The 16580-nt window shown below is 60.7% G+C and overlaps 2 protein-coding genes across 7 annotated transcripts in view; both read left to right on the top strand.

Moving 5' to 3' along the window:
* Nucleotides 1-6771, top strand: part of DTX2 (deltex E3 ubiquitin ligase 2) — a 35213-nt gene extending 28442 nt beyond the window's left edge. For all 4 annotated transcript variants that reach the window (XM_073884266.1, XM_025864585.2, XM_073884265.1 and 1 more), the window contains 5 exons: nt 1325-1398; nt 2809-2967; nt 3584-3745; nt 4973-5062; nt 6133-6771. In XM_073884266.1, the coding sequence (XP_073740367.1) occupies nt 1325-1398; nt 2809-2967; nt 3584-3745; nt 4973-5062; nt 6133-6360 (713 nt within the window). In that variant the 3' untranslated portion in view covers nt 6361-6771. The remainder of the gene's footprint in view (nt 1-1324; nt 1399-2808; nt 2968-3583; nt 3746-4972; nt 5063-6132) is intronic.
* A 1811-nt stretch (nt 6772-8582) lies between these two features.
* Nucleotides 8583-13262, top strand: UPK3B (uroplakin 3B). Of its 3 annotated transcripts, XM_025864452.2 has the most exons (6): nt 8583-8825; nt 8977-9126; nt 9351-9588; nt 10888-10967; nt 11454-11583; nt 12053-13262. In XM_025864452.2, exons 1-6 carry the CDS (start codon nt 8738-8740, stop codon nt 12210-12212), a joined length of 846 nt encoding a protein of 281 aa, XP_025720237.1. In that variant the 5' UTR covers nt 8583-8737; the 3' UTR covers nt 12213-13262. The 3 variants fall into 3 exon arrangements, with proteins under 3 accessions (XP_025720237.1, XP_073740369.1, XP_073740370.1); XM_073884268.1 differs by lacking the exons at nt 11454-11583; nt 12053-13262 and having other exon boundaries at nt 10888-11433; XM_073884269.1 differs by lacking the exons at nt 8977-9126; nt 11454-11583; nt 12053-13262 and having other exon boundaries at nt 10888-11433.
* The last annotated feature ends 3318 nt before the right edge of the window (nt 13263-16580 follow it).

The raw sequence follows: 16580 nt of genomic DNA, 5'->3' as shown, positions 1-16580 counted from the left end.
TGTGAGGGGTGGAGGTACATTGGTGTGGGGGGTATGTGTGTGAAGGAGTTGGGGGGACGTTTGTGTGTTGGTAGGGTGGTATTCCTTGGTCCGTAACTGCCTCTCACAACAGTCACAGTTCGGGTCAGGATGAGGTCTGCATTTTGAGGTGAGGGAGCTGAGGTTCAGGTGGTATGCTTTGGTCCCAGCGTGACAGCCAGAACCAAACCTGACATTGCCTGCTCCCAGCCTCTGCTCCCCTCCTAGCTGTCGCCTGGCCTTCTCTGGTTTTGAGGGCAGTTGGCTGTGGAGACCTCAGACTTGTCTGTCTTTGCAGCCACACCTGGTGGCTCTGAACTTGGGTGCAGACCAGGGTCCCCCTGGTGTCAGAGGCTAGGAGCGGGACCTACCCAATGACCCGGAGGCAGGAAGAAGAGCTTTCCCCGGCTGCACTGGTCTTTCCGGGTCCTCCTTTCTGCTCCTGCACAGCTTTGCTGCCATTCTCTGTCATTCTGCCGCTGCCTCTGGCTGGAGAAGCCCCAGACCTGGCCAGTTCTCTCCCCGGCTGGGAGAGTTTCTCATTTAAGGGGCGTTGGGGGGGGCCCGTGTGGGGCCGGGCTCAGTGTTGATGCAGGCGCAGGGCTGCCCCTCCCAGCTTTGTGCACGTGGGGGGTCTTGAGAGGAGTGGGGTGGCTGGGGTGCCCTTCCTGCTGCGTCCCAGCTCCTTCCCGGACTTGGCGTGTCGCTGAGACCCCACGGTCCAGGGCCAGGCAAGAGAAAACCATGGTTTGTCGTGACCTTATCCGTGTGGCATTGTCTGCAGTCGGCGTGCACACAGATGCCCGCCGGGCAGGCACCCGCTGCACGTTCAGCTCCTGGAACTTCTCTTGCCTTGGCTTTTTCACGAGAGTAATGGAGATTGAGTGAAACAGCACTGCTGGAACATGCTCCAGAGTGGTTTGTTGTAGAAGCTGCTGTTCGACTTTCTGTGTATCCTCGGAAGAGCCTGCGTCTAGCCTTCTGACCGAATACGCGTGGGGATGTGGTGGAGGCCCACACATGGCTCCTGACGGCTGGGACCTCCGGTCTCCGGTCCTCGTCCACTGCCTCCAGGGCTCCTGGGGCCGGGCCTCCAGCGGGTGGACCAGATAGGGCTCTGCCAGGCCGAGCTCCGGGCGTCTGCAGTGGTGCCGTGTCTCCTCTTGCACGCTCACCCCTCCCACCTCGGCCCTTCTCAGTGTCCTTCCCGGCGGCTTGGGCCTCTCCCTTGTCCCCCTTCCTCTCTAGATTCAGCGTCTCCAGTTCGTACTCCTTGGGACACTGCTAATGTTCTTCTCTCTTCTAGGAGGGACTCCAAAGCCAGAGCCAGAACAGGTGATAAAAAAGTATACGGAAGAGCTGAAAATGGCCCCAGATGAGGTACGTGTCGCTGGAGCCACGCTGCTTCTGGTTTGGTCTGGAGATGAGGGTTGGCTCCAGAGGAGAAGGTTACCGGCCTTTTCTTGCTGGGAGGGTGCTTCCCAAGGTGCCTCTGAGTGCCGGCCGTGGTCCGGGTACTTGGGTTTGATCTCCCAGCCTCCTGGAGGAGGCAGGCCTTACCAAGGGGAGGTGGCCTGGCTTCAGAGGCCCAAATTCTGATCTAAGCTTTGCCGCTCAGGAGCTGTGGTCCTGAGCAAGGCTCCTACACAGGCCTGTGTGTAGCCCTCTGCCTGGGCCATCCTGGAGACAAGGGGTGGGAGAGCCTGCCTCACTCCCCGAGGACCGAGCTAGGGGAAAGCCTGGCTTTGTCCCCTTGGCACTCCTGCCCCTCCGGCTGTGGGGAGAGCCAGTCAGCCCTGCTGTCATTACGGGGCCTGCCAGACCCTCGTAGCAGCTTCGGTAGGACCCGAGCCTCTGTGCTGAGCCGCGTTTTGGGGGCTGCTGTGCCACTGGTCTCTGATTTGAACGGAGAGTCCCAAGGACTCTGGGGGCACGGGGCAGGGGGTCATGGGTTAAAGGGCAGTCGTGCCAGTACAGAACCGAGGCCTCCGCCCCACCTCTTTCTCCCGCAGCTCTGGCTGGTAAAGGTTGAGTGACCTGGAGGTTGTCCCCGTGTCCCCCACCCTCCCTCCAGAGCTGTCAGCACACAAATCTGTGTCCTTGCCTTTGCCCTTGCAGCCCCCGCCCCCACCTGGCATAACTGGGCTGCTCTGTACCAGCCTCCTGGCCTCCAGGCAGCTGTGATCATGCTGGTAGCCTCACCTTAAACCCTTCGGCGGGGTCCCCTGCCATGGGAGACAAAGCCCCGCTCCTCAGCTTGGCCGTCAGAACCTCATGGGCCTGGTTCTGACCCGCCTGTCTCTTTTACACCCTACTCACCCCTGCCCCCCGCGGCTGCCACCGCCCTTCCCAAACTAGGCTGCTTTCTGCTCCAGAACATTCTCTTCCCTTTCCCTGCCATGCCCATTCCCGTCCTTGTCAGCCTTGTCCTTTCTCCCTCGTGACAGCCAGCTTTGAGGTCCTCTCCTCTCAGTTTCCTGCCCTGTTGTTTCCCTTCTCCCGGCCCGTGTCTGCTGCTGTCTTCAGCCTGTGCTTCTGTCACTGCCAAGGCCCCCGTGCCCCTGTGCTCGTGGCCGCCTATCGTCCCCTCTCCTGTGGCGAGCCCTCTAAGGGCGTGTATCCTGGTGCCTCGTCTGTCTTCCCCACCTCTGGGACAACTGACTACAGGAATGACTGCCCATAATTCTGACATTTCGGCAGATGACGGCCTTTTCCTGTTAAGACCCTCCACCCCCCCCTTGTGGCGCAGCGGGCTGTCGGTGAGCGTGCCCTGTGCTGGTCTCCCTCCAGGACTGCATCATCTGTATGGAGAAACTGTCTGTGGTGTCCGGCTACAGCGATGTGACCGACAGCAAGACCATTGGGCCCATGGCTGTGGGCCGCCTTGCCAAGTGCAGCCATGCCTTCCACCTGCTGTGTCTGCTGGCCATGTACTGCAACGGGAACAAGGTGCCTGCACGTCTGCCTCCCACAGGTGCCCACAGTCCTGCTGCGGTCCTGCTGCGGCTGAGCAGAGGACTGCTGCTGTCCTGCGGGGGTGCCCGGGACGCTCTCGGAGGCAGACTCACGATGTCTCCAGGCCTGGGCCCTTGGCAGGGTAGAGCTTGGCCGCTGTGGGCCTGAAGGTGGCAAGGGACACCTGGCTGCTGTCCTTTGGTGGCGCTTAGCCGGAACGGACAGAGGTTGGGAGGACAGAGAGGAGGACCCGAGTCACGTGTCAGACTTCGGGGCTTGGCGTGGCGTCTCCCACCCGCAGCATCCCTGGGCCGCCCTGTACTGCCAGGGTGCTGGCACCAGCATTTGCTAGGTCACGGGGTTTTTGTTTGGTCTGAAACCTGTTCGACCGTGGAGACTGTTGTACACCAACCTGATTTGCCTCCTTGATGCTGGTCTCCCAGTACCTCACCCCCACGTCGACCGTCTTTCCAGGGAAGCCATTGGGGTCGGGTTTCTATGCCGGGAGGGAGTCGGGGGACGAGCTGGGGACCTGCTGTGGGGCAGGGGGCCGTGCTAGGCCCTCTCGCAGGGCCACCGGCTCAGTCCATGGTGCTCTGCTTTGTCTCAGGACGGAAGTTTGCAGTGTCCTTCCTGCAAGACCATCTACGGGGAGAAAACGGGGACCCAGCCCCGGGGGAAGATGGAGGTGTTCAAGTTCCAGGTATCTCTCCCTGGCCATGAGGACTGCGGAACAATACTCATAGTTTACAACATTCCTCATGGCATCCAGGTAAGGGGCACGAGAGGAGCCTCCTGGGACCGTTCTGGAATCGGTCCCTGTCACTCTGGGGCAGTCTTCTTCCTACGCCGCCCCTCTCTCAGTGGTCTGATCCCTGGGGCACTCAGGAGGCCCCAGCCTCCCAATTTCAGGCTCCCAGGAACCAGGAGGCACCAGCGTCTGGGGACGGAACAAGCTTGTAGGGCTGTGGAAGCAAAGAGGTGGCCTGCAGCCCTTTCCTGATGCAGGGAGGGCATCCTGGGGGCAGAGACATCGTAGCTGGGTTTGTACTGGGCAGAAGGCCAAGTGTATAAAGCAGGAAGAATGCTTGTGTCGAGGGGCTGAATAACGGGGGATCCCACAGGGCAGGGAGATGCCAACAGTGAGGGCAGTTGCTCTTGAGAGGCCAGCTCAGTGGCCAGATCCAGGCCTGCCTTGGGTGTGGTGGGGCCAGCTCTAATGTCAGGAACAAGACAGGAACCTGAGCAGAAGGTCCCAGGGTCCCAGTAGAGATCCAGATAGGAGCCCTGGGTCTTTCGGCCTCCTGCTTGGGCCAGGGCTGACCTCAGAACCAGTGGCAGGTGGGGAAGGTACTGGGCAATGGAGACCAGGACCCAGAGGGGCCTGTCTGTGACAGGTGGGGTGTGCCTGTTTTGTCCAACCACATGCTTTTCCCTGGTTTCCCTCTGCTTCTTCTCAGGGGGTCATAGTGAATTTTAAAAACATTCCCGATGGCCTTAGAGCCACAGAGCAGTGTGTGTGTGTTGGTGGGGGGGGGGGGGTTGGAGGTGTATGTGATGTGCCTCTGAGTGGCAGAGGGCAGACGAGCAAGGGCCTTCCACTGTTCTAGCTCCCTCCCCTCCCGTCCTGTTTGCTGCCCCTGTGCCAGACCCCGCTGTGGCCCCATCTCGAGCAAGGGGTGAGGGCGTCAGGAAGGAGGCCCTGCCATCTCGGCCACAGAGCCCAGAGCCCAGAAGGGCACCAGCAGGGTGGGAGCGTGTGCCCCGGCCTTTGATGAGCTCTGGCCTCATCAGTTTGCAGGAGCGTCTGTGCCAAACCGAGTGGCATGGCGTCAGGGAAGGCCGTGTCATGTCCGGTCTCTGAGGGGCGGGATCTGAGACACGGATTTATTTGGTCTCAAGTGCAGGAATAGCCCTGGCCGGGGAGGCAGAGGGTGGGCTGGGCTGCTGGGCCCCTCTCAGGATGCACCCACACCCAGTGTCTGCGTTCCTCCTGCAGGGCCCAGAGCACCCCAACCCCGGGAAGCCGTTCACCGCCAGGGGGTTTCCCCGCCAGTGCTACCTTCCAGACAGTGCCCAGGGCCGCAAGGTGAGGAAGGGGCCCCCCGGGGCTGCTTATGGGCAGTTCGAGCAGGTGGGGTGGGGAAGGGCCCAGCCTGGTGGCTATGCCTGCTCTGCCCTGCTCACCTTCTTCTTCTGGGGCTGGCTGGGGTGCTGGCCCCTCCATCCCAGGGGCGGCTGTGCATTAGGCATGCTCCCCCAGGAGAGATGACTGGAGAGGAGGCCTCTTCTGTCAACCTCCCGGGCCAGGTCACCTGGTCTTCAGTCAGGTTAGCATGACGAGATCAGTGGGGTGGGGGCAGTGGGGGTGCAGGGGACAGGAAAGGACTGGGTGACTGGGACGGCCTGCAGAGCCACCTCCTCGCTGAGACTAGGGAGAGCATTCCCAGCAGACAGAGCAGCTCGTGAGTGGTAGCAGGTGGGCCGGGCTGGAGGCTGGGAAGAGTCTGGGGAGGACCAGAGCCCCTTGTGGGGGCAGTGGGGCATCGGGCACCCCTAGGCCGCCCTGGGTGTTGCTGGTTGGAGGTTTGAAAAAGCTTCTTCTGGCTGCTGGGAGCCTGGCCGGCAGGTACTGGATGTGGGGGAGCAGAGAGGCGCGGGCTCCCTCGGGAGGGAGAGGCTGACTTGGAAGTAGGGCCGAGTTAGGCCGGCCCCAGGTATGGCTTGAGCAGCGGATGGTGGTGCCCTCTGAGGGTCCTCTTGGGCGGTGAGGTCAGCAGGTAGAGTTCTGAGAGAGGAGTTAGGACTGGAGCCGGAGGTCGGGGACCCCCACAGATGGGGCTCCAGGCCCGGGACTGTGGGTGGGCTCACTCAGGAGAGCGGCCTGGCCCCGGCCCTGCCGGCGGTCACAGTACAGGTCGGAGAGAGAGGGCTTTGCACCCCTTGGCGTGCCCCACCCACGGCTGGCATTGCACCCAACGCCACTGCGCCCATCCTGGCCCCCACTGCTGGGGCAGGTCAGTCCCGGGAAGGGGCGCGAGCAGTGGATGCCAGCAGCTGTCGACCGTCCCTGTGCCCTGCCGCTCCAGGGTGAAAAACCCGTGCCCAGGCCTGCGCTCGCTCACCAGGCCCTCCCTCCCTTTCCGCCCCCCGCGGCAGGTCCTGGAGCTGCTGAAGGTGGCCTGGAAGAGGCGACTCATCTTCACAGTAGGGACGTCCAGCACCACGGGAGAGACGGACACAGTGGTGTGGAACGAGATCCACCACAAGACAGAGATGGACCGCAATGTGACAGGCCACGGCTACCCTGACCCCAACTACCTGCAGAATGTGCTGGCCGAGCTGGCTGCCCAGGGGGTGACCGAGGACTGCCTGGAGCAGCAGTGACCCCCCCAGCCTGGCCGGCCCCAGCCCCGCCCCGCCTGCCTCCGGCAGCCAGCCGCCCTCTCCCCACGCCGCCGGCTGGGCTGTCCCTGGGATGGGCAGGCAGGAAGGTGCCTTTCCTCAGAGGCTGCAGTGTTTGTCGGGGCCTGCCTTCCACCCCCCTCCTCCCCTCCAGGCCTGGATCTGCGTGGGAGTTGGGCAAGCCTGGGGAGTTGTACTGTGGGGGCTTAAGATGCAGCTACCTCAGAGCGTGGGGCCCTGCCCTTGGCGGGCTGCTTTGGGTCCATAGTGCCGGGGGCCTGGCGTGGGGTGAGGCGAGACTGCCCCATCGTAGCCAGGGCAGGCATGGGTTCAAGGTCAGCTTCTCATACCTCAGATGTTCTGTTTGCAATAAATGCCCTATAGCCAAAGTCAGCAGGCCTTGGTGTGTTTTTTGGTGGAGAGGCTGTGCATGTGTGCGTGCGTGTGCGTGCACCCTGCTGCGTCCGAGCAGGAGGGAGCCGCAGACTGCCTGTTCGCCCCGCATTCCCCAATGACCGAGCTGCGGTGAGGCCCGAGAGCCCACCCCCTGACCTGGGCTGCTGCCCCGTCCCCACTCCAGTTCTCACCGCGTGTGGTCCAGTGACTCTGCCAGGCCCACCGTCCCATTTATTCCCCGAGTAAGACGCTGCTTGCACGTGGCGGGTGCTGCTGGCTTCCAGGTTCTGGATGAGGGAACAGGTTCAAGGATGCAGTGACTGGCCCAGGGTCCCAGGCTCACAGTAGAGCTGGGCCTGGAAGGGGGCCAGGGCTGGTCTGACCCCATCCTTGAAGTTCTAATTCTTCTCAACCCTCTTAGGAGGATCAAATACCCCAGCCTGCCATCTGTCTGGGGGCAGTGACTGTGGCCCGGGGCTGCAGGGACACCGGCCACATACTGAGTGGGCCCCGGGTACTTTTGCCTCCATAAACCCTTTTTCTCCATAAGAAAAAAAAATTAAATTTTTTATGTGTTTTTATATTTTATGTGTTGGTGTAAAGATGAATATATTATATATTAAAGCATTTTTCTCCCACCTAAAAGTTTGGGGTTTTGGGGGCACCTGGCTGACTCAGTCAATAGAGCATGTGACTCTTGAGTTCGAGCCCCATGTTGGGTGTAGAGATTGCTTAAAAATAAAATCTTAAAGTAGTTACCCTATGACTCAGTGATTCCACCCCTAGGCATGTATCCAAGAACAGAAGACAGGTCCACACAAAACTTGTGCATGAACGCTCGTGGCAACATTATTCATAACAGCCAAAAAGTGGGAACAGCCCAACTGTCCGCCGAGGGGCCAGGAAACAAAATGCCCGGTCTCCGTACAGTGGAGGGAAAGTTCTGGAGCCCTAAGGAAGAACAGAGGCCGGCCACACGCTACAACATGGATGAACCTGGACAACAGAACACTAAGTGAAAGAAGCCAGCCCCAGCTCGCCACTTGGGTGATTCTGTCGATGTGAAATGTTCGGTACAGGGAAGTCCGTGGAGGCTGAGAGTAGACGGTTGCCGGTTGCCGGGGGAGGGGAATGGGGAGTGACTTATCATGGGTACAGCGTGTTCTCTCGGGGTGATGCACACGTTCTGAACTTAGTGGTGATGTTTGCACAACCTTGTGAAAACCCACTGTGCTGTGGATTTTAAAAGGATGAATTTTATGTGAATTATCTTTTTTCTTAAATTATATCTTAACAGAAAAATAGAACCCAAAGGACTAAAGTAAATGGGAGGCTTGTCAGCTGTCAAAGGTCCTTTCTCTGACTCCAGACTCCTGTTAGACAAGAATGTGGCCTTGTGGAGGGAGGGCAGGGTGCTGAGATGGCAGTAGGACCGGGGGGGGGGGGGGGGGGGGGGTGCTGTCCTGGGGCTGGAGCTGGACAGGTTGGCTTGGGCCTCTGCATCCTGCTCGCACTCCCTAGGTGGGGATGGAAGGCCAGAGGGAGGCTCTTGGCACCTGGAGTGCAGGAATCTCAGGCATGTGGCCCTGAGCCCAGGTTTCCAGAGACTGGGTCCTCTCCAGGGCAGGGAGGCTAGCTGGGAGCCCAATTCAGACATGGGACTCTGGTGGCCTGGCTGGCATCTGGGGGTCCGGTGGCATCCCCTTCAGTCCTGCACTGGGGCCTGGCACTAGCCTGCCCCACCCTACAGCCCAGCCCAGCCCAGCCCCCTCAGGGTAGGCCGGGCTGGTGGGAGAGGGTGGGTACATTTACATTTTCAGGTCTTTCCAGGCCTTGGCCAGCCTCGCAGCCTGACTAACCGGCTCCTCCAGGCTCAAGGCGCTGGGGGCGGGGGTGTGGCAGGAGGTAGCCAGATCAGCCCCAGGCTGTGGATGTGGAAGAAAGCTGAGCTCGGGCGGCCATCATGGGGCTCCCCCAGAGGCAGCCGGGCCCATCGGTCCTGCTCCTCCTTGTGGGCGCGCTGATCTGGCCCTCATCTTGTGTGAGCCTGGGTGAGTGGGGGTCCTGGGATGAATTCACCTGGCCGGACCCAAGGGGCTGGGACCACCCGCTGGGGTTATTGGATCCTGGGAGCCCCCCCACCTCTAACGGGGAGGCGGGGAGCAGGTCCCAGGACCCTCATGCCTATCTCCGTGGCCACAGAGCTGATCCCCTACACGCCGCAGATAACAGCCTGGGACCTGGAAGGAAAGGTCACAGCTACCACGTTCTCCCTGGAGCAGCCTCGCTGTGTCCTGGACGGGCATGCTGGCGTTGCCAACACCATCTGGCTGGTGGTGGCCTTCAGCAATGGTGTGTCACGGTGCGGGTCTGGGGCTGAGGAGAGCTGGCCAGTGGTGGACCAGGCGTTGGGCTTTATCCTGAACGGGCTCTGAGAGGGTGACAAAGTAACCTGGTTTGTGCCTGGAGGGAGCCTCTGGGCCCTGAGGCGTGGAGGGGCCAGGCGGGCAGGGAGCCTTAGACCCAGCAAGGGGCTAGGCCCTCTAGCCCCATCTGTCTGTCCCTTTCTTCTGCAGCCTCCAGGGACTTCCAGAACCCGCAGACACGAGCTGAGATCCCAGCCTTCCCACGGCTGCTCACTGATGGCCACTATATGACACTGCCCCTATCCCTGGACCAGCTGCCCTGTGAGGACCCCCAGGGTGGCAGCAGGGACGTCCCCCTGCTGCGGGTTGGCAGTGACCCCGGCTGCCTTGCTGACCTCCACCAGCCACCCTACTGCAACAGCCCCCTCCCGAGCCCTGGACCTTACAGGTGGGTCACTCCACCTGGACCCTGGGACAGGGGCTGTGCTGGGGGAGAAGGGGTCTCGGGTTAGAGAGCTGCCCTTCCTAGCCTCTCCCCAGACCCTTCCCCTTCACAAGCTTTGGTTTATGCCTCTGTGGGGTCAAGGAGCAGCACTCATCCCAGTTGGGGGGGCAGGCAGAATGTGGCCTTTCCGGGAAGCCTGCCCATGAGGAAGAAGTGGGCACCAAAGGGCTGGTGGGGTCTCAGGCCCAGAGTTGGGCGGTGGGGGGTGCTGGGCTGCAGCCACTAGCCCATGGGTAGATCCGGCAGGAATCTAAGCCCCAGGCTGAGTCCGGGGCCAAGCAGTGGGTATGAGGCAGGGAAGCAGGAAATAAGACTACCACCCACTTTCTCCGGTGAAGAAGCTGAGGCACAGGGCACCATGGGCTTGTCAGGGTCACGGAGGGAGCCGCAATGAGAGCAGGTGTCCAGTTGGGGGCTGGTCCCGATATGCCCCAGAAGAGCCAGGCCCAGGGGTCCTCAGGGAGTCCAAGTCTGGCCGAGAAAACCAGCACGGGGTGCAGGGAAGGTGGGGCATGGTGTGGGCTGGACCCACGCTTCCATCCACAGCCTCCCTCTGCCTCTGCGCAGCCCCTGCCTGGACAGGACCACCCTCCCACCTCCCCCATGCCTACTTCCTGGCTCGGCTTCCTCTTACCTCCTGCCCCCATCCCTAGCAGCCACCGGAGCTGGCTGCCCTCGGTGCCAGACCGCCTGGGTCCCTCCCTGCTCAGACACCTTCCAGGGCTCCCCACCTGGCACAAAGATACAACCAGACCTCCTCTGCGCGGCCTCTGGTGCCCTCAGTGCTCAGCCGGCCCCCGCCCTGGGACCCCAGGCTCTGAGTGCACCCTGACCACACCCCTCCCTCCCTGGACCTTTGCTTAGGGTGCCCGAGCCTAGTGGGGGGCCTTCTATGGCTTCCTAGGTGCCACTTGGCCAGCCTTTTTCTCTGGGAGGCCTGGGGCTCCCAGCTCCATCTGACCCACTGAGCCACCCTGAGGCACTGTGTATATGACATTTAGTGACTGGGGCCCCCTAAACCAGATGGGGTGTCTGGAGAGCAATGGCTCAGTGCACTGGGACTGATGGCAGAGGTCACTGTGGTCAGCGCGGTCTCAGAGGGCCCCCAGAGGGGGACCAGGCCACAGCTGATCCCGATGTGCCCCAGAAGAGCCTGGCCCAGAACTGCCTGGAGCTTGGCCACTGTGGGCGCCCTGCCCAGGGCAGCTGAGGCTCAGACCTCCCTGCTTCTCCTCCCCACAGAGTGAAGTTCCTCCTGATGGATGCCAGGGGCTCACCCCAGGCCGAGACCAGGTGGTCCGACCCCATTGCTCTCCACCAAGGTAGCCCTGGGGAGAGGGGTGCTCCGGCTCCAGTCTACCCCTGTGGACTCGTCACCCCCCTGCCAAATGGTCATGCTCAGCCGACCTCTCCCCCTGCTGCCATGAGACTGGGGGCCTGGAGGCAGTGTGTCCAAGTCCAGCCCCTCCCCCAAACAGAAGCTTGTGCTGGGGAGGTGGGGCACCGGGTCAGCCTCATGGGCAGACACACCGGCTCTGTCCATGCCCAAATGTTGGTCACCCCTCGGGTGCCCAGGTTCCAGCCCAGTCGTGGGCAGGGCGGTGGGCAGGCACATTGGCAGGAACAGCCTAGAAGGTGAGACCAAGGGGCTGGAGCTGTGGGTGATACAGGCGGGCAGGGCCCAGATGCCCGGCTGAGATGGACAGGTGGGTGGGCTCAGGAGGCTGTCAGGCCTTGAGTGTGAGCTTGGGTGGGGACATGACTGCCCTGGGGTCCAGGGGCAGCCTCTGAGCTGCTGCTGTGTGCAGGGAAGGCGCCAGCCTCCATCGACACGTGGCCAGGGCGGCGCAGTGGTGACATGATCATCATCACCTCCATCCTCTGCTCTCTGGCCGGCCTCCTGCTCTTGGCCTTCCTGGCAGCGTCCACCGCGTGCTTGTGAGTGCTGACGGCCCCATGGGCCTCTCTCCCACCCCGCAGAGCCCTTTCCCTCTCCCTGGTCCTGGCACCTGGAAGCCCTCCTTGAACCTTGCGGTTTTGAGTTGGCGATGCCCCTTCTAGGGATGTTCGGGGGATTTCTGCCCCAAGTCTCTCTCACCTGGAGGGCAGGGAGGTGGCCCAGCAGCTCCTCTGAACACAGGTTCAGAAAAGGGGCCACCTTGCTCCGCCCTGCCCTTCAGTGTGTCCTTGGCCCTGGCCTTTCTCCTGCTGGGCCTTGTTTTTTCGCCAGCCAGCCCTCAGTCACTTCAGGGAACTGATACCAGGGTAGTCAGGACAACCACCTGGAGGAGGTGGGCCAGCAGCTGGTTCTAGAAGGAAGGAAAGGAAGAGGCTGCGGGAGGAGGCCCGGGCTTGGCAGTGGGCTCCACCCAGCAGGGACCTAGTGCGGCCTCCTCTCCCCATCCAGCTCCAGCCTGTGGTGGCCTGAGGAGGCCCCGGAGCAGCTGCGGATTGGCTCCTTCATGGGGAAGCGCTACATGACCCACCACATCCCACCCAGCGAGGCCCCCACCCTGCCCGTGGGCTGTGAGCCTGGCCTGGACCCCCTCCCCAGCCTCAGCCCCTAGGCTGGCCCACGTGGCTGGGGCATGGCCGCAGGGAGTCGGGGGCAAGGACCTGGGGCTCATTCCCAGCCTCTGCGCCCACATGCCCCTTCCACATCGCACTTCCCCGCCCTGCCCGCAGTCCCACTGATATAGGAAAGATGTCAGGGTTCGTAGCCCACTGCCAACAAGGAACGCTTGAGACGTCTTTGGTGCAAAAAGGTGGTTTTATTAAAGCACGCGGGACAGGACCCGTGGGCAGAAAGAGCTGCTCTGGGGTGGCGAGGAGTGGCCCATTATATATATACTTTCAAGTTAGGAGGGCATCAGGGATAGCATAAGTTTCTAAGGAATTTTGGAAGCAAGGTTTCCAGGATCCTGAGGGGGCTAGCTATTGTTAGGAAAAGGTCATTTATTACTGTTCAGTAAAAAGTGTCACGAGACCCTTCAGATGTATATCGGTGTGTCATATGCTCGGAGGATGACTGCCAACATGTATCTTGGGGGTTTCGAGATAAAGGAAGTTTCCAAAGGAATTTTTCTGCGTTAAGTAGACTTACAGGGTCCTGGGGGTCAAGCTAAGATTGCCCTTTGCCCTTAGTAAAGTGTCAACATCCCGGCAGCTGAGTCCCTAGAGGAATGTCACTCTGCTTGTTTCAAGGACTTGTCAGTGGTTGTTAAGTAGTGAGGAAATTTAATAATTTTTCTTCTGCCTTCGTTTCCCACATCACCACCCCCAGCAGCCCTGACTTTGCCTTTCCTGTTCTGCCCTCCCCAGGGAGGGTCAGGGTCAGGCTAGTATGCAGCTCCCACTTCCATCCCCACCTCTGTTCTGCCTGGCCTCTTGCGGGAGAGGCTAGAGGTGATGTGCAGAGGCCGCCCTGACCAGAAGCTTCCAGGCTCCAGGAGCAGGGAGCCTTGCTCTGCCCTGTGCAGGGGACTGGGCCGGGCCCATCACAGTTTGTATGGGGCCTGAGCCTCCCTCTGTCTCTCTGCCCCACCTTCCAGTGGCTGGGGACTTCAGAGACGGGCCCTTTCTGAGGGTGGCCAGAAGGTCAGAGTGTAGACGCACATTGTGACCATCTGACCACTGATACCACCACTTCCAACCCCACTGCACACACAGATGGCTTACTCGTTCTCACGCCACAAACATTTATTAAACACCTGCTGTATGCCACTGACAGTGTTAGACATAGGGCCTCAGGCAGAGCCAGTCCTGATCTTGGGGAACTCACTCACCACTCTGGACCTGAGATGACCACGTGTCCAGATGTGATCTGTTACTGTTAGGGCTGTCACGCCTTCAGATTGTCACATACTCTCGGGTTCGCGCTCCTTAGATGATCACCCCAACGGGCTGTCTGAGGCCGGGAGGCCCCTAACACCGTCTGTTCACAAGGCCGGTGGTTCCTGCTGTGGCCACGCGGGGGCGCCGATGCGCCGCAGCCGTCTGGCCCCGCGCACGCGCACTCCTATTCACAGAGCGGCCGGGCGTTGTGCGCTGGGGGCCGCGGCAGTGACCTGAAGCCGAAGAGCAGCGGCCACTCAGTGGGGTCCCCGGAGGTCGGGGCTCCAGGCCTCATCTCGGCCAAGCCAGAGGGATGAGCAGTCACGCTCCCGCTTGAGGGCCTACCGTGTGCCGTCCAAACTGCACAACCGCCGCCGGTTTCTAGATGGAGAAACTGAGGCTCTGCGACTTGTCCTCGCGCTCTGTCCACTGGCGCCGCGCCGCTCCTGGCTCCTCCCGCCTGACCGCGGGTCCCAGCATGCAGGCTCCCCTGGAGGGCGCCCGCTCTGGTTGGGGAGAGGAGCATCCGCACCAGGGACCACCCTGAGCCTGTCCCTTTGACTGGTAGCCCTAACTGCACTTTGGGGGTGCCCCGTCGCCTAATGAGCCTCAGGGAAACCCACCCTTGCAGCTCAGGGCCAAGAGACCAACCAACCACCAATGCAGCTTCTGTGGCGTGAGTGGTGCTCCCTCCCAGGCGAACACTTCAGGGAGGTTTTGCTGTCAAAACCCATGAACCCCTGGTCCCCAGGGGTTTATCCCCCACCAGCCACAAGACCTCCTCCAGGTGCAGGCAGAGGCAGATTCAAATGTAGTCAGGAGCTCAGGCTCCAGGGTCCTGGGTGACATCGGCCAGCCCCTTTGGGCAGCCACTTTTGAAATTCTGCTGCTGTGGAAACGAGGACCGTCCTGGCCTCTTGGAATCGGAGAAGGGTTAAAAGTGCCCTCCACCCTCACCAGCTATGTCCAGCAGAGCCCGCCTCCCACTGTCCTGTCCAGGCCTGGCTCCAACACCACAGGGAGTAGGCCCTCTAGGCCCAGACACCCAGCTCGGGGCCTGCCCCGGGGGTGGGGTATGGTGAGAAGGAAGAGGCTTTCCCTGGTGTTTGCTGAGTGAAAACATGAATGAACCAGGCCAGGGCTGGAGATCAGGCAGTAATTGCCCCAGGCTTTGATGTGTCCCAGGGCCCTCTTGTGGCTTATACTGATCCTAGACACAGCCCCAGTGATGCCCCATGTGTGCCCAGGGCTGCTCCTTGTTTCTGAACAGCACCCCGGAGCCCTGGGAGGAGCTGTTCTCACCCTATCCAGCCATCTGAGCCTTGACCGTGAAGGCAGGCTCCAGACAGACATTGCAGCACAGTGGGTAAAGCGTAGCCCAGGGGAAGAAAGTGACCCCACCTGAAGGTCAAGGGGGCCTCCCAAGGGTGACTTCTGAGACGAGTCCTGAGGGGCACATGGAAGCGAGTTAAGTAGGGGGGGAAGGAGGAAGGAAGAGAGAGTGAGAGTTGGGGAGACCAGGGGTAAATGGTCTCACCGTGCGGGGGCATGGCTGGCACCCAGGGGCTGGCAGCAGGGACGGGGGTTGGGAGGCCAGGATGAGGGGGACTGGCCTGGTCTTCCAGGCACATGGAACCAGGCCTGAACCAGGGCAGACAAAGGGAGCTGGAGAGGAGGAGGTGGATTCCAGAATATTCAGAAGGTGGTCTGAGGAACGGGGACTTCACAGATGAAGGAGATGCTCCAGGAGAGGCCATGCTCGGGTTTCTGATGGGGGGTGGTGGGTGACTGTGACTGCAAAATGGAGGTACTTTATGTCCTGCCAGTGGTTCTATATCCCCAGCCTGCCTCAGAGCAGACCCCCAGAAAAGGGGGTTCTGGGGATACCATCTTAGCAAATGGGTGAGTTCAGAAGAACGTTAACAGGTTAATATTTTACAAGGATGGAAGCCTACCCTGGGTCAGCGGGAGGCCATCCTGGGAGCCCTGCGGATGGTGGGTGTTCTGGCCCAGAGCTGTGGTGGCAGGCATGCCAGGGTGTCACAGAATCCACATGGAGAAGGGGCAGCAGGATTGGTCGTGGCCCAGCATGGGCACCACCCCACTGGGCCCCCGGGGAGCCAAGACGGGGCATTGTGCCCCACAGTCATGCTCCAGAGGGTCACCAGCTGGACCCCACCCTGCGCATGACAGCCTTGAGCAGCATATGTAGTGACAGCCATGCTATGGTGAATCTTTTATTAAATAGCCTTTTAAATTTTCCCCAGAACCGTCTTTGGAGAAGGGCCTCCAAATCCACTGGCCTGTAATATAATGGCTCAGTGGCTAAAAACAAGTTCATTGTTGAAAAAGGAAAAAACAGCGGTGATTGTGGGGGTGATGACTCACAGATGACTCATCAGACCAAAAATCAAAGGAATCAGGATGACAGCAGGTGGAAACCAGGCGGCGGGGGCGGGGGGGGGGGCACCACCGCTCCCTCTCACCGTCTGGGTCCACTTTGTCCCTCTTTGCCTCTGAATCACGTGTTCCTGGCCGTCATCCCTGCAATCCCCAGCCAGCCACCCTATCTCTAGCTCGTCTCTCCACATCAGTGCTCCTGACCCCCCACACCTCTCCTCCTCCCAGGATCCAGAGGGGCCAGGTTAGGAACCTGATGGTGTCCACCTTTGCTCACTACTTGCAGAGACTTCCTGCTGCGAGACCAGAATCTAGATTTGCCATCTCAGTTTCAAGGCCCTATCGATCCATCCCTTGCTCTCTGTATTCCAGCCACACAGGTGCCTGGTTAGCCCTCCTGCCACAGGGCCTTTGCACTTGCTCTCCCCCCTCAGTGTAAAACACTTCTCCACTTCACTCAGCTCAGGAGCTTCCTCAGCTCCTGTGTCTTTTCTTCAGGAAAATCCTTCCTGTCCCTTCAGCTCTCTTGGGTCCCTGTTCTTTCCCTTCTCTGCACGTTTTCCATTTTGTAATTAGACATTTAAAAGGGTGAGTTTTGCCTCTTTCCCACTGGACTGGAAACTCCAGGAGGACAGGGACTCTGTGTCTGGTTTGCTCACTGTGGTGCGCCTAGAGCTGGCACAGTGCCTGGCTCCCTGGTG

This window comes from Callorhinus ursinus, unplaced genomic scaffold (genome assembly GCF_003265705.2).
Source record: "Callorhinus ursinus isolate GAN/ISIS: 27379988/994484 unplaced genomic scaffold, GSC_fseal_2.0 scaffold55, whole genome shotgun sequence".
Classification (NCBI taxonomy): Eukaryota; Metazoa; Chordata; class Mammalia; order Carnivora; family Otariidae; genus Callorhinus; species Callorhinus ursinus.
This window is presented reverse-complemented; position numbering and strand designations above follow the sequence as displayed.